Source organism: Pristis pectinata, chromosome 12 (genome assembly GCF_009764475.1).
Source record: "Pristis pectinata isolate sPriPec2 chromosome 12, sPriPec2.1.pri, whole genome shotgun sequence".
Taxonomy (NCBI): Eukaryota; Metazoa; Chordata; class Chondrichthyes; order Rhinopristiformes; family Pristidae; genus Pristis; species Pristis pectinata.
Window position 1 is genome coordinate 34,462,790 of NC_067416.1, and position 22,433 is coordinate 34,485,222.

The window sequence follows — 22,433 nt, forward strand, 5'->3', positions numbered from 1 at the left end:
ATCATTTTCCCAGGGTTGAAATGCCTAATACTAGAGGGTATGCATTTAGATGAGAGGGGATAAGTTCAAAGGAGATGTGCAGGGCAAGTATTTTTGTACACAGAGTGGTGGGAACCTGGATTGCACTGCCAGGGGTAGTAGTGGAGGCAAATATAATGGAGGTGTTTAAGAGACTCTTAGGCACGTGAATTGTGCAGAGAATGGAGGGATATGGACATTGTGTAAGCAGAAGAGATTAATTTAGTTAGGCATTTAATTACTAGTTTAATTATTTCGGCACATCATGGGCTGAAGGGCCTGTTCCTGTGGTGTACTGTTCTATGTATCTGCTTCTACCATCTTCCCTGGCAACACATTCCAGGCTCCTACCACTCTATGTCCAAAAAAAAATTGCCTTACAAATCCCCTTCACGCATGTCCCCCTCTCACCCTAAACCTATCCCTTGGGTACTTGACATTTCAACACTGAGTAAAAGACTCCAAGTGTGGCCTCCTCTACATTGGTGACACCAAAAGCAGACTAGGTGACTGTTTCGCAGAACACCTGCACTCCATCCATAACCGCGATCTGCATCTCCCCGTTGCCAGTCACTTCAATTCCCCCTCCCATTCCATCACAGATACGTCAGTCCTCGGCCTCCTCCATTGCCAGGAGAAGTCCGAGCGCAAACTGGAGGAACAGCACCTCGTTTTCCGTCATGGAGCCTTGCAGCCTAACGGCATGAACATTGAATTCTCCCACTTTATGTAATCCCCACACCCCTCCCCCTCCCCCCCCTCACACCACCCCCCCCACCCCAATCACCTAAATGCATACCCTGTATAAACCTCTGTCATGGGTTCTTCCCTTTCCGAGCCTATCTTTTTTTATCCCTCTTTTTTCCTCCTTACCTTTGACCCATCCCCCGGTGGATCTGCTCTCCCCACCTCCCCCACACCTGCCTATCTCTATCTCTTAGCTGCATCTACCTATCACCAACTTATGCCCACCCCGACCTATCACTGCTCTGCTTTTCCCTCCTATATATTGGGCTTCCCCTTTTCCTATCTTCAGCCCTGAAGAAGGGTCCTGACCTGAAACGTTGACCACCTGCTTTTCTCCACGGATGCTGCCTGGCCTGCTGAGTTCTTCCAGCATCAGTATTTTTCATCTGGATTCCAGCATCTGCAGTCCTTTGTTTCTCTTATACAGAATCCTTTCAAGAGAACATACTTACTCCCTAAAAATGGCAATACAAGTGGATAGGGTGGTTAAATAAAAAGGCGCATAGAATGCTTGTACTCATTGGTTGGGGCACAGAGTATGAAAATTGGGAAGTCTTTTTTCATTTGTATAAAACTTCAGTTAGGCCACATTTGGAGCATTGTGTTCAGTTCTGATTGCCATACTACAGATGTGGAAGTTTTGGAGAGGGTGCAGAAGAGGTTCACTGGGATGTTGTCTGGATTGGAGAGTACTAGGTATAAGGAGAGGTTGGACAAACTTGGATTGTTTTCTCTGGAATGTTTGAAGCCTACAAGATTATGAGCAGCACAGATAGGGTAGATAGTCTTTTACCCGGTGCTGAAATGTCAAATACTTGAGGAATAGGTTTAGGGTGAGGGGGGAAAGTTTAAGGGGGATGTGTGAGGTGATTTTTTTTTGGACATAGAGTGGTAGGAGCCTGGAATGTGTTGCCAGGGAAGATGGTAGAAGCAGATACATAGAACAGTACACCACAGGAACAGGCCTTTCGGCCCATGATGTGCCAAACTAATTAAACTAGTAATTAAATGCCTCACTAAATTAATCCCTTCTGCTTACACAATGTCCATATCTCTATCAGGTCTCCCCTCAGCCTCTGCTGCTCCACAGAAAACAACCTAAGTTTGTCCAACTTGTCCTCATAGCAAATGCCATCTGATTCAGGCAGCATCCTGGTAAACCTCTTCTGCACCCTCTCTAAAGCCTGCACATCCTTCCTATAATAGGGCAAACAGAATTGAATACAATACTCCAGATGCGGCCTAACCTGAGCTTTATAAAGCTGCAACATGACTTCCTGACTCTTGAACTCAGTGCCTCAACTAATAAAGGCAAGCATGCCACATGCTGCCTTTACCACTCTATCAACCTGAGCAGCCACTTTATCCAGGTCATCTATATACATCATAAACAGCAGAGGTCCTATAATGGATCCCTGCAGAACACCACTAGTCATGGATCTCAAACCAGAATAAGTCCCATTGACCACTACCCTCTGTCTTCTAAGGGCAAGCTAATTCTGAATCCAAATGGCCAAGTCCCCATGGATCTCATGCATCTTCATCTTCTGGATGAACCTACCATGTTGGACCTTGTCAAATGCCTTACTAAAATCCATATAGACAACATCCACTTCTGTATGTTTATCAATCACCTTCATCACCTCCTCAAAACTCAATCAAGTTAGTAAGACAAGACTTGCCCCACTCAAAGCCATGCTGACTGTCCCCAATTACATAGGCCATGGTTTTCCAAATGCACATAAATCCTATCCCTAAGAATCTCCACCGACGTGAGACTTACTGGTCTATAGTTTCCAGGATTATCCTAATTTCCCTTCTTGAATAATACATAATATGTATGTCTGGATATTTTTTATTATCCAGATGTATTGCTGACTGGGATAAAGTCATTAACATCTAAAGTCAGTGGTGAATCTGAATCGGGCTGAGGCACTGTGGAATTGTTTTGCTGTGTAGTAATTGTGTGAATGTTTATCTTGGATAATTTTTGAGCTCCAGTTAATTGGCTATAGCAATTACACTTCTAATGCACCAAATATGATTCGATGTTTCATGATAACTGTGCAGATTACTTAAAAAAACATTAATGAATAAAATACAATTGTTGCTGGGAATCTGAAATAGAAACTAAATGTGCTGGAGATCTAGGCCAGGCAGCAACAGATAAACAGAATTAGGTTGTTGATCTTTTATCAGAAGTGAACCTGAACTTATGGTGTCAGCACATCATGTCTGCACTCTCTTTTACCACTGGAGCTTCCAATAACACAATTAAAATTTATTCTGTTTCTGGGTATTATTGCATGGGAAGATCCATAATAATACAAATGAGCAAAAATTCCATCTAAAAGATTATATTCAGTTGTCATTACTGTAAATTGTCCTAAAAAGAGACTTGTAATTGCTGTAAGGTTGTTTACCTGTTTGAAAAATGCACTTCTAGTGTTTTGTTCCTCCAGTAACTATCTGTTCCATTTTGCAATGCTGGATGTTTTTTCCTTTCACTGTATTAATTACAATTTTGGCAGCATTGAATGAAAAATATGCTGGATTCAGTCGTAAACATAGTGTAAAGTTGTGTAATGACTATTAAGCTGCTGTGAAGGATAGTTGCACTTTGTTTCCCTAAGTGAAAAGTATCCCTGGAAAACAACTTGAATTTATATGGGCTGAACAGCTCCTCCTTTACCGTTATCAGTCTATGATTCTAATTAAATCACCTGGACCCAGTTTGCCCCAGCTTGTCTGTAAGTGAAACCCACACCTATGTTTTGTTACTGCAAGACTGGACAACTCCCTTTGTTCTACCATCTATAAAGTTGCCATTCAAAGACTCTGCTGCCTTTGTCCAAGTCCCGTTCACCCATTGTCTCTGCATCTGCTGATCTACATCAAGCAAAGCCTTGTATTTAAATTTCTCTTCCTTGTTTTCAAAAATCTCTCCATGGTTTTGCCCTTCTCTAAATTCCCCAATCTTTGAGATGTTTGCATTTCCCTCATTCTTGATGGTCTAAATTTGAATGTTCAACAATAGGTGGCTCTGGAATTTCCTCTGGAAACCTTTCTGCTTTCACTTTTTTTTAAAAAACATAAGGTCCTCCATTGGCCATCTCTAACCTCCGCTTATGTGCCTTGGAATCAAATTTTGTTTGATAACATTCTCATGAGGGGCCTTTCATTAAAGGTGTTTTATAAATGCAAGTACTTCTGAAGTGTGGTCACTATTGTGGAAAAGTATAACTGTTAATTTATCCAACCAGTTTACAGAAGCTAACCATGAAATAATTTGGGAAAATAAAACAGAAAATGCTGGAAACACTCAGCAAGTCAAGCAGCATCTGTGGAAAGACAAACCATTGGAAACCAACCGTGAAATTATTCGGGGGTGGGGGGGGGGGGAACAAAATGTCGGAAATAATCACCAGGTCAGGCAGCATCTGTGGGAAAGACAAACAGAAAGCCTTCATCAGAACTGGGAAAATGAGAAAACAAGTTATTTTTAAGTTGCACAGAAGATAGAGGAGGGATGAATAGGCCAAAGGAACATCTCTGGGTGAGACCAGGGTTTCCCATGTGATCCTGATGTGCATGGAACAGTCTGGTTAATAGATAAATGAAACAGAGAGAGAAAGCAAATAAAGGGGCATGTTAAATCTGTGAAATGGCAGTCAGAGCTATTGCTAGTATCTGAAACAAAATGGAAAAGTCTGGAAATGTCCATCATATCAAGCAAAGAAAACTGAATTAATACTAGAATTAAAACCATCTACTGGTAAGACTGGCCAGGTCTGATACCAAAAGAAAAAGAGAGTTATCTGAAATTGTTATTATTGAGTCAGAGGGCTGTAATGTGTCTAAGTGAGGTGGTATTCCTTGTTGGAAAAATGTAGGAGGCCACAGACATATGGATCAGAGTCGGTGTGGGATAGAGAATCAGAGACATGCAACTGGAAATTGAGGGTTACTCCATTTCAGTGAAATAATTTATTTTTAGTAATGTTTGAGAGAGTTAGTCTTGATTAGGATTAGGGGATATCTGTTCTGCAAATAGTACTTTGATATCCACCTGAAAGACCAGGTAGGATTTTGATGTAACCTATCTGGGATGGTAACTCTGACCTTAGAGCATTCCTTCATTTAAGCAGTGGTCAGCTTAGATTTGGCTTTCAACCTCAGGAATGGACCTTAAACCCATTTTGAATTACTGCCTGATTTGGAAGACCATGCTTTACAATAGAGCCAAGGTTAAAATGCTGAATGCTAACATAAGAATAATATTCGTAAGCAAGCTGCTAATAACTAACAGTGATCCAACTAGTAATGGAGTCAAGAGCCAGTAGTGTTGTATTCACTTGATTACTGATTATGTTTACCTGTACATCTTCAAATTTTGCCCAGTGCCATCCACAATTTATTTGTTATTTCCACGTATTGAGAGTGAAAGATAAGCAGATTATTATCACTGGCCTTGGCTCACTTGCTCCTTGGTTAGAAGCAAGCAGATTCAAATCCCACTACCAGAGATGAGAGGAGAAAATCAAGGCTGACATTCTAGTGCACTACTAACTGTGAATTGCCAGGGCATTGCTTATTCCAGAGAAGAGTATTGGAATTACCCCTGTATTCTGTCCGGTAATCAACCCTCAACCAACATTATTGACACAGATTATCTGCTCAATACCACATTGCAGTGTGTGGGTGTTGCTGTGGAAGTCTTAAACTGCCCACATCCTGTGTTGCAACAGTAGCAACACTTAAAGCAGGCTTGATTGGTTGGAAAGAGGTTGGGGATGCCTTAAAGTGTTGAAAGGTGTTATATGGATATTTTGTTGTTCTTGTTTTTAAACACCATTCCTTTTAATTCATGGAAGTATTCTCTCCCCATTTCAGAGTGAGGGGAATCATTGATATTTTGGGAGAATATCTGGAAGAGTCCAGACTAATGATATATTTTTGCCTTTCAAAACTCGGTTGGAAATTTCAATAAATGACTCTGTGGCAATGCTGACTTATTAACCATTTTGAAAAGTCACCTTTTTCTCCTTTCTGACTTGTAGCTGGTTTGCTGTCCACCCAGTCAGCATGAACAACACCAACCATCTGGTTAGCAGTGACAACATGGGATATGCTTCATACCTCTTCGAGCAGGAAAAGAATGTAGGCTGTTTGCCTGGGGAGGTTAGTACTCCAAGAGAGTGTCAATACTCTGATATTTTATTTGAGGGAAACTGTCCATTGGAAGTACTCCACTGGTCCTTATTCTACAGACAGAGACGCTGTAAGCTATGGCTCACAGTTGCAGTCTTGACTTTGGAAGTTACAGGGTCAAGTCTGAGTGCTGAGACTTCAGCCTAACATTTAGGCTGATCTTCCATGGCAGAACTAAGGAAATGCCACGTTTCAGATGAGATGTTAAACCAAGGCACTGTGTCTTCGCAGGTGGAGTAAAACTTTTCATGACATTATTTCAGAGAAGAGCAACAGAGTTATCTAGTGTCTAGGCCAATATCTATTTCACAAAAAAAAACAGATTTGTTGCTGTTATCACAAGATTGGAGCAAGTTGGAGCACTGCATGCATTTCTGGTCTCACAATCGTGTGAATGGTGGAGAGGATGCAGAGGAGATTCACTAGTTTGTTGCCTGGAATGGAGCATTTCAGTTATGAGGAGAGGCTGGGTCTGTTTTCCCTGAAGCAAAGGAGGTTAAGGTGGGATTTGGTTGAAGTATATACAGTTATATGGGGTATAGCTAGGGTAGACTGCAGGAAACTATAAACCTCGAGGACATGGATTTAGGGGAAGGGGCAAGATATTTAGAAGGGATTTTCTCCCAGAGAGGCGAGTACCTGGAATACACTGCATGAGAGAGTGGTGGAAGCAGAGGCAGTGAAAGTATTTAAAAAGTGTCAAGATGAGTACTTGAGTTGCCAAGATATATAGAAGGCTATGGGCCAGGTGCTGGAAGATATGATTAATAATGGATGCGTCCCCACTGGTCAGTGTGAACATGTTGAGCCAAGTGCCCTGTTTCCATGCTGTATGACTCTTTGATGGTAAAGTTATTAATTAACCTACACTACTAAGCTCAATGAATTTCGGCTTTATCACCTCACCCTCTTTGATTAACCAAAACTAAACTACTTTGCAATTACTTATGCATTGATAATAAGAGTGCTTTTCATTTTAAACAACTCCAGAATTTGAAACTAGCAACCTGTTTAAATAGACAAGACGGTAAGGTAAGGTATCTTTATTAGTCACATGTACATCGAAACACACAGTGAAATGCATCTTTTGCGTAGAGTGTTCTGGGGCAGCCCACAAGTGTTGCCACGCTTCCGGCGCCAATATAGCATGTCCACAACTTCCTAACCCATATGTCTTTGGAATGTGGGAGGAAACTGGAGCACCCAGAGGAAACCCATGCAAGCACGGGGAGAACGTGCAAACTCCTTACAGGCAGGCAACCGGAATTGTACCTGGCTCGCTGGCACTGTAAAGCGTTACGCTAACCGCTACACTACCGTGCCTGCCCTGTCTTAAATTATATTCAATTCAAAGACTATGATCAGCATCCATGATGTGCCACAAGCCAGATTTAGATAGCTCAATACTAATTTGTTAAATAAAACTGTTACCTTAAAATAGATTGTGATGCATTATATGACATAGCTCCAAAGAGTCCAATGGATAAGCCATGGTCAGGAAAAGGTAAGCTTCTTGCCTTTCTAAGTCTATGGCTCCAGGGACAAGACATAAAGAGAGGGCTAAGGATCAGTTTTCTATACCACCAGGGTTTTGTGTTGTTGGTTGAGACCTCAGAGATTTGTACACGAGTGCATAAGGTTGATGCTGGACTGATAATCACTGGGATATGGCACAAGATCATTTACAAGTGAAGGAGATTATCGTTCCCAACAGATCTGAAGGATCTGTGGAATTGCCACGTAGAAACAAATATTAAAGATGGTGATTAATTGACTTCAAAGGTCACTGTGGAATTACATTGTAGCTGGAAGGAAATATAATTTAGAACTTGTTCTCATTGAACCTACTTCCTTTGTTCACTGGGTTGTCACATAGGTTTCAGGAGTGTCTGGGTTAATCCTGTGCTTCATCCTGCTTCCACGTCTCCAGCCTTGATATGATTTGCAAATTTAATTATCTCTTCCTCTAAACTGTAAAATATTAATAGGCATAACATAAATTATGTACATGATATTAATGTAAGTCGATGAATAATTCAGTTGTTTAAGTATAAGTTATGTCCTCTGTTATTGATTTTTTTCATTTCCCTTTGGGAAACTTAACAATTTGATCTAGATGTTGAGTCCGCAGCAGCTGGATAATTATTTCAACTTTTTTTTTACATTTACAGGGACCTTTCGTGGCAGCATTTGCTTCTTCAAATCTGGGGGATGTCTCTTCAAATACTCGGGGCCCTCACTGTGTCAACACTGGTGAAACATGTGATAATCCCGACAGCACCTGCCCCATCGGAGGAGTAAGTGGGATCAGAAGGAAGAGACTGCGTTCTTGTGTGCATTGCAAAAGCTCAGTGAGAGTATGGGTCGCCCATCCCGCCTACCTGGCCGTATTGCTGCCCAAAAGCTCTACTCCCAGTCTTTCTTAACAGTTGCCTTTCAGTTTGAGCACATGAATAAAATGTTCCCACCATGATATCCCAGTCAAATAGCAATAAGGAAAATAAATATATATTTTTTTGAGGGAAAGGCAGTTATTTGTAGTCACTTTGCATGTACAAAACTGTCTTTTACTAACTTCTGGAATGACTGGGTATCGCAACTGACCCTGAGAGGACTGGACCATACGTCCATGCCTTTGTGAGATCGGCTATTTCCACCTCCATAACATTCACTCGATTCTGCCTTTGCCACTGCTCATCTGCTTCTGAAACCCTCACCTGAGTTTTAGTTACCTGTTAGAACATAGATCATAGAACAGTACAGCACAGAACAGGCCCTTCGGCCCATGACGTTGTGTCGACAGTTTATCCTGCTCTAATATTTACCTAACCCTTCCCTCCCACATAGCCCTCCATTTCTCTATCATTCATGTGGCTATCTAAGAGTCTCTTAAATATCCCTAATGTATCTGCCCCCACAACCTCTGCTGGCAGTGCGTTCCACGCACCCAACTTTTGACCTAACTCTTTCAAAGCACACCTCGCAGTTTACTCCTGTAAACTTGAGCTCATGCAGAATCGCTCCCTTTGTCTGAACTTGGACAAGGCCCATCCTTCCATGGGCCGACCTCCATTGGTTCTAAGCAACATCTTGATATTAATATGCTCATCCTTGTTTTCAAGAACTTTCATGGTTTGTCCTCTCTATGTCTTTAAATTTCTCTGTACTCCAAGATAACTAAGCATCTCCAATTCTGGCCTCATGTTCACATTTAATTCTCCATCATTAGGGGGGTGTGCCTTCTCCAAGGCACTAAGTTGTAGAACTCCCTCCATAAGTATCAACAACTTTCTTCCCTTCCTGCACATATAAACATTCAAATTTGGAGCAGGAATAGGCCATTTGACTACACAAACCTGCTGTACCATTTAATATGTTTGTGACTAATCTGACTAACTTCAACTCTGCATTCTGGTCTACCCACAGTAATCTTTCATGCCTTGCCTTATCAAGAATCTATCTACTTTTGCCTCAAGACCCTGCTTCCATTTCCCATTGAGGAAGAGATTTCCAAAGCTTCTCAATCTTCTGAGGAAAAAGTTTCACCTCAGCCCTATTTTAAATAGACAATCCCTTAACTTCCTTTAAGACCATTCATCTTGTTGAAGCTTTTAAACATTGATTCAGTGTTTCCTTTCATGGCTTGGTGACAAATTTCATTTGCTAATGGTGTTATGAAATCCATTGCAGTATCCTGCTATGTTAAAGGCTGTCATTGATCAGTGGTGAAGATGGCTAACTGTGGGTAGTTTACTTGCCCTCTCTGAACCCATTGCCTTATTAATTACTTTGCATGATGTGAAATATATGAGCAAATGAGTACTTGTTTTCCTTCAAGTATCACTTATGTGCTGACCAATTTTCCAAATACATGATTTATGATTTTGTACACTTGTTCCCTATAATTTTACAGTCTTCAATGTGCATGTCGTCAGGCCCGGGAAGGGATATGTTTGAGAGCACCGCAATCATTGGACTCAGCATCTACAATAAGGCAAAGGTGTGTAAAGTTCAGTGATACTATGATTCAGCCATTCAATGTAACACAAAGCCAATCCCACAGTGTTGTTGGTCAAATCTAAGGGGTGGAAGAACTCTGCTGTAATCACTTGGAGGAACAGAAACAAAACTCAGTGCCTGGACCCCAGCAGATGATTTTATTATAATAAATGGTTTGTTTGGGTTTGCTTTCTGGCCGCTTACATTTCAGCAAATGCTTCCCTGAAGCTGAAAAGAAGGAACAATCCCTTCATCAATGCCCTGAGAATAGTGTTGTGAGTGGGGCTGCTATTCATTGATATTATATTCTCTGATGTTGCTTTTAAGTAGTCAGCTGGAATACCTCAGGAGCTGAGATTGTCACAATGTAATCAAAACATATGCAAAATGGAAGTAAACAGTTTACTAAAACAGGCTCACTTAAAAAAATTAACTTCTCTAAGCATGTAGTTGTGAGCAGTGTCACACAGTTTGTGGGATCTCTGAAGGAGTGTGAACTGTTTAATGTATCATTTGAAAAATTGTACATGAATAAAAATACAAATATGAAATTGTAATGCATGTTTTCTAAGGTAAAAGAAAGGATTGCTGCTGATGTGATTCTGGAATACATTTATTTTCCATGTGATTTATTTTCAGGAGTTATTCAGAACAGCCACCAGAGAAATCAAAGGTCCTATCAACTTTGCACATCAATGGGTCAACATGACGGATGTCACAGTCCAATTCAATTCAACACACAAAGTGCGCACCAGATTTCATACCTCTTATGAAGATAATTCTTTCTTTTTATTATGTATGAAGGCCTCTGTTTGTTGAAAGCGAGGCTCGTCTGTTGCCAATAAGTGAGGCGTCAAAACTGTCAGGCAGGACTCAGCAAATTGGATAGCAGATGGGTCAAGTGGGAAGATCATTGTTACCAACTGGAATTTTTTTGCAATATAATATAAATGCAGTGGGTTCTGGGCCAAATTAATCAAATTCTGACTGCTCATCACTCATTTTTACACTGATAAGTAATTTGCCCAGGGACATCAAGCTAAAAATAAAGTTCTTTAAAAAGTAGAGCCACAGTGATTACGGTTTATAATGTACAAGGCTGAAATGAAGGGAAGCCATTTCCCAGCTATGTTTTCAGACAAAAGATGATCAAGAGGAAAACAAAGAGTCAAGAAATGAATTTCTTGTAATCCCATTTGTCAGTGAACATTTGACACTTCTAATCCACCTGATGCTGTCTGTCATCACCTCCAATCCCAACCCCAAAATATCCTGGCCCTGTTTCCCCGCTTGGCATTGGTTACATATTGGCATTGAATGCTGGGATTATTTTGGCAAATTGTGGCACCAGCTTTAAGGGTAGCAGTGATAAAGGGAAGGGAAGTGAGTGGAGTGTTCTTTAACCGCAGGACTGAATCTTGCTAACTGTTGCCGGGGGTTCCAAATGGAACTATTAGCAATCACCCATTGAAATGACAGTGTATCCTAGACTTCTGTGCATCTGTTGTCATGCACAGAATTCTGAATCTTACTGATATATTGGTCAGATCTATCGGTTCACTTCACTGCTGGACTCCACATTGGGGAATTGCCGTTTGGAACCTGTGCCAGGATAGAACACTTTGATATACAATAAACTTTAGTTTATCCGGTATTTATGCATGCAGAATCCTCATGCAACTGGCAAAAATTTCTTGGAATATTATGTAATCTCATAATTTATTTTCAAAAATATAAATTTGAATTTGGTGCAGAGTTCCAGCATGATTGTGTTCATGCACTGTCTCCCATCAGCCTATAGCAGAGCTATGTGGTAGCCTCGCCCAGTGCAATAGTCTATGCTTCGCCTGCATAACATTGCTTTGTTTTTATGAAAAATAAGCTCAAATGGTGAATCTTATTTCAAGTGTTATGCAAAATAAGCATGAAGAGACCTTTTAAGTTCATTTATGTTTATACAAAAGGACAGTGCAGTTGTAGGCCGATTAGCAGCAACATCCTCTTCAAAGTTTTGGCACTTCATGTGATTGTGGATACAGTCATCCATTTGATTATTTTTGCTGCATTTTACATTAATATTATTTCGCCTTAAAATATAGAATTGCAGTGTAAAACATTGTTATTTAAAAGGGTAAAGGGATGAGATATAATTTGGCAATTTATTTAAAGGTTTATGCATTGACTACTAGTGTGTGCTGTACAGTAATTTTTTGGAGCAATTCCCATGTAACTAACATATTCAGGCAACTGGCAGACTCTACCTCGCATGGATGTTGGATATCTGAGAGCTTACTGTAAATGGGAATTAAAGGACAATTGAGTCAACATGGTGTTGCAACTTTACAAAGTTCTGATTAGGCCTCAGCTGGAGTTCTGTGTGTAGTTCTGGTCACTGCAGGAAGGATATGATTGTGCTGGAGAGTGCAGTTGAGATTCACCAGGATATTGCTTGGATTGGAGGATTTCATGGGGAGAGATTGGATAGGCTGAGTTTGTTTTCCAGGAGCAAAGGAAGCTGAGGGCTGACCTGAGAGAGGCGCATGCATTTATGAAAAGTATAGATATGGCAGAAAGGCAGAATCTTTTTCCCATGGTAGAGGTATCAAAAAAAAGGATAATTTTTGAGTGAGAGGCAGGAGATTTAAAGGGGATCTTAGGGTAAGTTTTCTTTTACACAGAAAGTTGATATCTGGAATGTGCTGCCTAGAGGGGGTGATGGAATAAGATACAATTACTATGTTTAAGATGCATTTAGACATGCAGCCTGAGGGCACATACCACCAGGCTCAAGGACAGCTTCTATCCCACTGTGATTAGACTATTGAACGGTTCCCTTATATGATGAGATGGACTCTTGACCTGACAATCTACCTTGTTATGACCTTGCACATTATTGTTTACTTGCAATGCACTTCCCTGTTGATGTGACACTTTACTCTGTATTCTGTTATTGTTTTTACCCTGTACTTACCTCAATGCACTGTGTAATGAATTGATCTGTACAAATGGTATGCAAGACAAGTTTTTCACTGTACCTTGGTACAGGTGACAGAAATAAACCAAAACCAATATCACTTAAATGGGCGAAGCACGGAAGGATACAGTCCTAATGTGGGCAAATGGGACGAGTGTAGGTGGGCAAAAAAATCGGCATGGTCATGGTGAGCTGAAGGCCCCATTTCTGTGCTGTATGACTATATGTACTGTATGTAGCTGAGTGATAGAATCTGAGGAAGGGAAGGAATTGATGGGAATCTAGGGAGGATAATATGAGGTTAATGTAGGACTAATGTAATTGGGTGCTTGATGGTCAGTGTGCATTTGGTGGGCTGAAGGGCCCTTTCTATGCTGCGTGCTAATGCAGATAATTCAGCCCACTTGGCTTGTGTTTGTGTTTGCAGTAAACTCATTTCATCATATTCTGATCACCTATCCCCACCCTCCCCCTTGTTTTATTATAGGAAGGATGTGGAGGTGTTGGAGAGGGTGCAGAGGAGATTTACCAGGATGCTGCCTGGATTAGAGTATGGATTATGAGGAGAGACTAAAGGAGCTAGGGCTTTACTCATTGGAGAGGAGGAGGATGAGGGGAGACATGATAGAGGTATACAAAATATTAAGAGGAATAGATAGAGTGGTCAGCCAGCACCTCTTCCCCAGGGCACCAATGCACATTACACGAGGGCATGGCTTTAAGGTAATGGATGGGAAGTTCAAGGGAGACGTCAGAGGGAGGTTTTTCACCCAGAGAGTGGTTGGTGCATGGAATGTGCTGCCTGGGGTGGTGGCGGAGGCTGATACATTGGTCAAGTTCAAGTGATTGTTAGATAAGCGTATGGAGGAATTTAAAATGGGGGATATGTGGGAGGAAGGGGTTAGATAATCTTAGGTGTGGTTTGAAGGCTGGAACAACATGGTGGGCCGAAGGGCCTGTATTGTGCTGTATTGTTCTATGGTTATTACAAGGTACTAAGCTTTAAAGATCCTCCTGCTCTCCTTCCTTGCTGTTCCTGGTGCCCTGTGTTACTTTGGTGGAAATGATAGCAAATGTAGCTTATGACATTCGCCTGTTGTTTCTATCCTAATATAGCAATGACCTTGTCGTTGCCTGTATGGGCAGCGGGGCCAGATGTCCCAGAGATAGCAGAGTAACTCTCCAATCAATCTTGCTCTCCACCCATTCTGATTACATTGGCAGTTTGGCCTTCATTTCTGGAATATTGCCTATAGTGATAATGCAGTTCCAAGATTGGATATGATTGGCTAAATCCACTATCAGTCAACCTTGTTGACCACATTATTGTAAATGACTAAGATTAAACTGAAGGACATATTTTGTATGGAACTATCCTCCACTCCTCAAACTTCTGGCAGAAATACCCTGCTTAGATTAAAAGAAGTTGCTGCAGTTTCTTTCTAAAAGTTTCTTTCTAAAAGTTTATTTCCTCTGCTTTTTAAGCAGACTGTATTTGGAGTACATCAACATTGTTAGACATGCCATTGAGTGTCTGCTGTGAGCCCAGGCATATGCCTGCCTTGTCCCTCCCTGCATCCAACTCATTTGGTGACAGAGTTATCAATAGACATCTGTTCCTTTAATTCTAATTCCCTGCCAAAAACTGAAAATTATTCTGCTTTTTCCTGGCATTGCTGTTATAAATTTCAACAGACATCCATTCAAATATTCCAGATGTCTTTTCCAGTATTTACTCACTAAATTTCCAATAATCATCTCAGATGTTCCCTGCTACTCAGTTTTGGGCAAGCCATGGCTGGTTTCCCTCAGTCCTATTTAAGGAAGGCAGATACAGTGGCTGTTTTCCAAAAGTAAAGAACTCTCCCAATTTCACAAACTTCACATTGTCACCCAAGGCTGCAGTGGCTTCATGCCCATTGGCTGAAAATTGTACGAATTTTTTATTCAGTTTATTTCCATGGATTTAGAGGATTTGGTGCAGGTTAGTGGACTGACACGATGTGAGCATGAAAGAAAAAGGGATGGATTTAGTTAGGACACAGCAACAGTATGATTTAATAGGGAGACGATGTGCTTGTGGATGGTTTACCTGGAGTCATTTAAGTTTAAATCAGACAAGTACAATACTTGGTCAATTAATGCAAGTAGGGCAGCCAGTTTGTGACCTTGAAATTATTTAGAGAAAATCTCAATACCATTTTTTGTTATTATCAAATGCAGATAAGCTTTTTTGTTACCCTTCCAAATCGGACATCCCTCTGACTTCCTGTTCCCATGGGTAAAGCCAATAAGTATAGTTACTCTCAATTTTAATGAACTACAATAAGAGTTTGCTCAGAGTGTCATATCCCACACCCTACCTAATGCTTACAAACACTGAAATACTTTTGGAGGTGGTAAGCCTGTGATTGTTGAGGCATAAATATTATTCATGGGCTTTCAATTTTACAGGGCCACACTTGTAAACCTGCCCTTGGATATAGCTTTGCAGCTGGTACAACTGATGGAGTGGGAGCCTTTAATTTTACACAGGGTAAGTCTGATACAGAAGGCAAGAGATTTCAAATCAGCTGAAAATAGCCCCTATGAAAACAAAAAAAAAGAAAATTGAAGAAATGTGTTTAAAATATAAAATAAAATGCTGTCTTCAGCACCAGTCCATGGGGTTTGACTTGCATTGTGATAATATGCCTGCAGGAACTGTTGAAGGAGATCCATTTTGGGATTCCATCCGGGACATGTTGCTGGGAAAACCCTCCAATGAAACCCAGGATTGCCACCATCCCAAACCAATACTTTTCAACACAGGCGAAGTAAGTTTAGTCTTTGCAGTTACCTCAGTATAACCGAAACCTTATGTATTTTGAGATTTTCCTCTGGCGGTAGGCTGCAGGGAGTTCAACCACTAACATTTGACATTGCTCAGATATTTGTCAAACCACATTTATCACTAACTGTTAACTGAAATGCTTGACTCACATTCAGTTAGTGAAATCTGCCAATCAAAATCTACTTACAAAAAAAAATTACAGTAAGGACATTTACCAAAGGCTAGTCAGCTTTTCTGGAAAATGTGCCAATTTTTTTTGTTTCATCTGCCAGCAGCTTTACTCCCACCAGGTCCATGGGTATGCAAAGATCTTGGCACCAAACACACCCAAGAGTTGGATGATGGCATACAACCCTTTCTCTGCCCACACTTAGAATATGCCAGTGAAGTTTCCATTTTCTTTTTCCATATTTCCTAATGACATAGAAGGAGATCATTCGGCCCTTCAAGTCTATGCCAGCTAATGTTAATGCCACTGCACACCTGACAAAATATGTAACGTAGACCCATGTCCAGGAACAGTTGTGAAACTGATTTCCAATGGAGTTCCTTACTTTTACCACTTGTCTAGGGCCCTGATGTTTGAAGAGCAAGGGAATGGAAATCCGTCCTGGTGCATTTGTGGAATTCACCATTTCCTTATTTTTGCTTTTCTTGAAGCTTCTGGAAAGCTGCCGAGAGTACTCATAATGGTAAAGTCTTTTACTGTGCACACCTTATGGATTGCCTATGCTATGAAGCTCATGGAATCCTCAATGCTATGCAAATGGAGATTCTTCAGGTTTTTGTTTAATTTTAGGGATGCTATGTTGACAGACTTCCAGCTGCAGATATCTGCTGTGCAGAACTCTCATGGGATACTTGTCTTCACTAAAGATCTCCATTCACAAGAAGATTTAATCATCTAATTTGAAATGTTTGGTTCATTCAAGCATTATCAAACAGTAATCCCAAAGGATATCCCAATCACATCTTCTCTCCTGCGGAAGGCTGTGTGGATATGTACAATGACTTAGTTTAGGTACCTTGACTGAAACAGATGGATGTGACACGGTGAAGCTTGTGATTAATGCTCTGTAATTAGATTGAAAGCTGGTGCAATGTGCTTCTCCTCGCTCATTCATCAAGACCTTTGGGACATCCTTTATGCATGGTGAAGCCAGAATATCTGTTTATTATACTTGTTCACATGAATATTTCCATTTGCTGATAGTTCTCCTCTTTGCTTGATACGCTTGCCTGACAAGCTGCAAAGCTACCATGTCAGCATAACTTTTAACATCAGCAACTATTGAGTGACATGTCTTCACCTTCCAGATGACAAAACCACTTCCTTGGCATCCGGATATTGTGGATGTGCAAATTCTCACCATTGGCACGTTGGCGATTGTAGCTGTTCCTGGAGAGTTCACGTGAGTCTTCCTCAGAATTCTGTAGACTACTTCAGACTGCCATTGTTATTGCTTCACCTCCAATGGGATTTTTTCTGTAGTCACTATAGTCAAAAATAAAATTCTAAAACCTTGCCCTCATTCCTGTAACCTAATTCAAAAGCAATGTTATGTTTAAATAGAAAATGTTGGAAACACTCAGCAGGTCAAGCAGTATCTGTGGAAAGAGAAACTGTGTCAATGTTTTGGATCAATGACCTGTCATCAGAACTGGGAAAGGGAGAAACTATATTAGTTTTAAATTGTAGAGAGGGTGGGAGAGGGATCGACTGGACAAAGGGAATATCTCTGTTAGGGTGAGGCTAGGTTTGCCCAAGTGATGCCAACGTTTACAGAGTTCTGGTTAATGGATTAATAAGGGCTGAGGGAGAAAAAACAAAGGGACATGTTAAAGCTGTGAAGTGTGCTTCAGAGCTGTTGCTGAGACCTGAAACCAAAAGGAGAATGCTGGAAATACCCAGCAGATCAAGCAGCATCTGTGAGGAGAGGTAACCTTACAGCAGGAATGATCAATTTCACTCCCACTCTGACCTATCTGCCTGGGTCTCTGGCCTTGTAATAATGGGGCCTAACAAAAGCTCGAGGAACAGCACCCCGTCTTCCATCCAAGCATATTGCAGGTTTCCAGATTCAATATTGAATTTTCCAACTTTGGCTAGCTCATTTTCTCTGTGTGTATCCGAACTGGCCAGTTCTGTTCTAGGAAATCCATCTGAAATATTTACAGTCTTTCTTTCTCCGTTAGCCTCGGCTGCTGGGCATTTCTTGCAGCTCTGCACTTTGCGGCTTTCACATGTCCCTATATTAGTGTTGTCTCCCTGTCCCTCATTAACCTGTCAGCTGCTTCCTCAGTATCTTATCAGCATGGCAACCTGGCCTCACCCTATCAGAGATATCACTTTGTCATAGAGCAATACAGCATGGAAACAGACCCTTCGGCCCACCAAGTCCTCATCAAACGCCCATTTCTACACTAATCCTACTCTGCCCTATTTTATTCTTCCTTTGTTCTATCCATCACACCCCTACCTTGTTTGTAATTTAAAGTAACTTGTTTTCTCATTTTTTCATTTCTGATAAAGGGTCTTCATCTTGAAATGTTAACTCTGTTTCTCTTTTCACTGTTGCTGCCTGACCTGCTGAATGCTTCCAGAATTTTTAATTTTATTTAAATTCTAATTGATAACACTGGGACAACCCATTCCTAGTTATTTTAGAAAAGGTATAATCCTTCACAGGGTTTATACTGGCTGCTGGATGTGTTTGTGTACATGTTGTCCATTGATAATGCTCACCCAGTAGCATTATCAATTATCAACTCAGCATTTGCTGATTTTAGAGCTGTCAGATATACTGTTGGTTGCGAAGTGAAAGAGATAAACTGGATTAATCGATTGCTGATTGTTGGGGAGAAATTTAATTATCCTTGCAAAAACATGCTATTAAAATCTCCAAATTTTCCTTATGACCTTTCCCCACCTAGGACTATGTCAGGAAGAAGGCTGAGAGAAAATGTGAAGCGTGTAAGTTGCTAATTTATGTCAAATTATGCCAAATACTTCAAATGTGTTGTAAGGAGATTAATACTTAACTGAGCTCCCTGTTGGCCTGGTGGATTATGTTTACTGAAGGTGGCATTTAGCTTGATTCATGGCCAGTCCTGGATTAACTGATCTCAGCCAGAGCTGCTGTTCAGGCCCTATGTGACAATCAAACTATACTGGGAGTGATACTTGCGCTAGCCCACTGAACACCACTTCCTCCCCCTGATGTGTGCCTTGATGGAATAGGTTCTTCCTCTGTGATTCCTCACCATTGCAGTGATCACAGAATAATGGTGTCTGAGATTGTTACATGGGGTGGTGTGGGAGTAGGTGGGATTGGGGTAGGGGTAGCCAAACAGAAATTTAAGGAGTGGCATGATCCTTAATTTTTTTCAGTAAAAATGGCATCCACTTGAGGAAGATGGACATCTTGGGTTCTAACACAATGGGCAAGTACGTCTGAGCATTTAAGTAATGTCACAGTAGGTCTCAATCTTCCAGCTGAGACTTGCTTCAGAATTCAAAGACCATGTTATCTATGTTCCAAGGACAATCCTAGTGGTCTCTGTCCACTAAGTGTCCAAGTAATTGGAATTCTGACAATGAGGTTGACTCGCTTCTGCTCAGACCTTAAAATGGCCCTCTGTCCCAAAAGCACCGATGGACCACACTGTCCAAGAACAGAGTGACGGTTAACACAAGTGGTCTTCCAACCCTTCTCCAGTGATGGGTAATGGGTTACATAAGCACAGCCTTGAACTGCCACAGTTAAATAGTCCACCACCATCAAGGCTTAAATGGGAAGGAAATCAACGTGACTGATGATTTGCAGTCTAGCTGGAAGAAAGCAATATTTTCATACTTTCTCCTTGTGCTTTGTACCTTTTATGAAACACATCAATTCTAATCAAATTGGGAGGGTGCACATCTAATATTTATGAATAACATGCTGTTCTTGTGTACAAAAGACTATTTTACTTAGAGTTTCTACATTTTCTCCCCGTTGTTTGGTTTTCAGCAAGCCTCAACCTAATCCAAAAACTGTAGACAGACTAGAATCCTCTATCCAGGCCCTTGACCAGTGCTGCTCTGGCTAATGCAAAGAGTTTTGTGGGATCTCCTATTGAATCTCCCATAACTTCCCATCCCAGCTTGGTGCCCTGAAATCTGGTGCTAGCTCTGTAAAACCTCCAGTGCAAACACTGTGAAACACAGCTCACTGCAGCTCAGATAACTCTTCTATGCACCATAAATTTACTTTATTGCTATCCTATTAAAATCTTGAGTGCTGAATAAACCATAAAGCCTTCAAACTGTTCTCATAGCTAAATATCAATTACTGTGAAAAAGGAAGAGGTTTATGTAATTTCTTTCACAACCTTGAATGTCCTAAAGTACTTTTAAGTTATAATCACTATTTTAACGTAGGAGAGACAACAGCTAATTTGTGTAGAGGAAGGTCCTATAAGGAGCAATGTGATCATCACATAATTATACTTCATGATATTTGATTGGATATAAATATTGGCCAGCTCCCTGGATAAAGTTTCCTTTTTCTTTGAAACAGGGCTGCATGATCTTTCACTTGTATTTGAGTGAGCATGAGGGACATCAGTTTAATGTCTCCCCAAAATCAGCACATACAATGCTGCACTATTCCTTCAGTCAAATTAATGGGTTTTGTGCTCGACTGTGGAGGACTTACTTTATTAATTTACAAGACTTGGGGTATTGCTGGCAAGGCCGGCATTTATGGCCCACCTCTGCTTGCCCTTGAGAGGGTGATGGTGAGCCACTATCTTGATTCACTGCAGTCCTTCAGGTGAAGGTGCTCCCACAGAGTCATCGGGCAGAGACATCCAGGTTTCAGATCCAGTGATGAAGAGATGGCAATATATTTCCAAGTCTGGATTTTATGTGAATTTATGTTCCTGTGCACCTGCTGCCGTTGTCCTCATTGCTGGGAAAGATTGTAGAAATGGAGGTGCTGTTAAAGTAGCCTTGGCAGGTAACTGCAGAGCATTGTGTAAATTGTACAAACTGCACCCACAGTGAACATTTGGGTGGTGGATGGACTGCCAGTCCAATGGGTTAGTTTGTCCCAGTGTGAATTTGATCACCATTTGAAACATATTGCTGTATTGCTGTTCCTTCAGTGTAACTCCCAACCCAACAGCTTTGAGAGAGAAGCCTTCACTAAGATGGACTGCTGTAGTTCAAGATGGCAGTTCAACAATACCTTCTTGAGGGCATTAGCTATGGATAATGGGTGCTGGCCTTGCCAAAGATGCCTATAAAATAAATTTAAAATCTCCTTAACCATATTTAATATTATATGCCAACATTTAATAGTACCTATCAAAGAAATTACCTGAAATGGCACAAATTATTAGCAGATTTTCATATCCACATTTTGTTATGAAAAAAGGTTGCATTAATGTTATGCTTGCTTCAAATGCCTGACTTTGTCCATCCCAGGAACTTGAATCCACTGGGACTTTGAAAGATGTGGATGTTGTTGTTGCTGGACTATGTAATGTTTACACACATTATATCACGACATATGAAGAATACCAGGTAATTAAAAACTTCATGTCTTACAAGACAGTTTAATATCAGATATAGTGATACTTATCAAAGTGTAATGGATATCAATGGAATTCTGCAATTTTTCCCATTATTTTTCCCTTTCAAACTTTCCTAAATTGACTGTGGTTCTGAACTAAATTAATTGGTCAAGGCTTACTAGGTTCTCGGTTTGGGGGTGAAGGCCTCATTGCACCCAGAACATGAGGGATCCAAGGCTCCACTGATAGCTCATCGTTCACCAGAGCTTAATGTTGTGCCATTTGGCTCATTGGGAGTAAAGCAGGCTCTCATCTCCAGTATGCCTTTTGCAGCCTCAGGGCATCCCAAGGCATGTTAAAGCTAATGTAGCACTCTTGAAGTGTACTTATTGTTGTAATTTAGGAAGCATGGTGTCCAATTTGTGCACAACAAGCTCTCACAGACAGCAATGGGTTGAGGGTTGTGAATCGCTTGAATTTTCTACCACGGAGGGTTGTGGATGATGATGTGGAGAATATCCAAGGTTGAGATCAATAGGTTTTCATGTATTAAGGGAATCATAAGATACAGGAAATGGCTGGGAAAATGGGCAGTACCTGAGGTTAACCAGGTCAGTCTTATTGAATGACAGAGCAAGCGGAAGGTCCAAGTGACCAGTTACTGCTGCTGCTTATGTTTTATTCATTAATGTTTGTAGAATTGTTGAAGGAAAGTTACAGGAATGTGTAATATTCTGCAAAATACTCTTAGGGAATAGTGGCTCAAAATACTCCCTGCAATTTGTTCACCAGCTGCTGAAGCACTTACGGTATGTCAGCAGTTTACTTAAAGGTGCGTCTTCTTAAGCATTGGATTTTCAATATGGATTTAGATCCATGATTAATTCCTAAAGATTTCTTTCCTCTTCTAAGAGAGGAATGATAGTTCATATAGTGGGCTTTTGCATTAACCCCACTCTGTGATTGTCACTTCTAGTGTAGTGGGTTTCTCTTTGAAAAGGATCCCAAAGGAAATCCATTTGGGGTTTAGGAGGTAGTGTGGGTAGCGGGGAGATGCAGATCGCGGTTACAGACAGAGCGCAGGTGTTC

The 22,433-nt window shown here is 40.9% G+C and overlaps 1 protein-coding gene across 1 annotated transcript in view; it reads left to right on the top strand.

The window, feature by feature from the left end:
• Nucleotides 1-22,433, top strand: part of asah2 (N-acylsphingosine amidohydrolase 2) — a 90,283-nt gene that overhangs the window by 38,010 nt on the left and 29,840 nt on the right. The window contains exons 8-16 of the mRNA XM_052027516.1: nt 5,826-5,946; nt 8,148-8,273; nt 9,890-9,976; nt 10,615-10,719; nt 15,404-15,485; nt 15,650-15,765; nt 17,100-17,194; nt 18,717-18,756; nt 21,256-21,354. Coding sequence (XP_051883476.1) covers nt 5,826-5,946; nt 8,148-8,273; nt 9,890-9,976; nt 10,615-10,719; nt 15,404-15,485; nt 15,650-15,765; nt 17,100-17,194; nt 18,717-18,756; nt 21,256-21,354 — 871 coding nt within the window. The remainder of the gene's footprint in view (nt 1-5,825; nt 5,947-8,147; nt 8,274-9,889; nt 9,977-10,614; nt 10,720-15,403; nt 15,486-15,649; nt 15,766-17,099; nt 17,195-18,716; nt 18,757-21,255; nt 21,355-22,433) is intronic.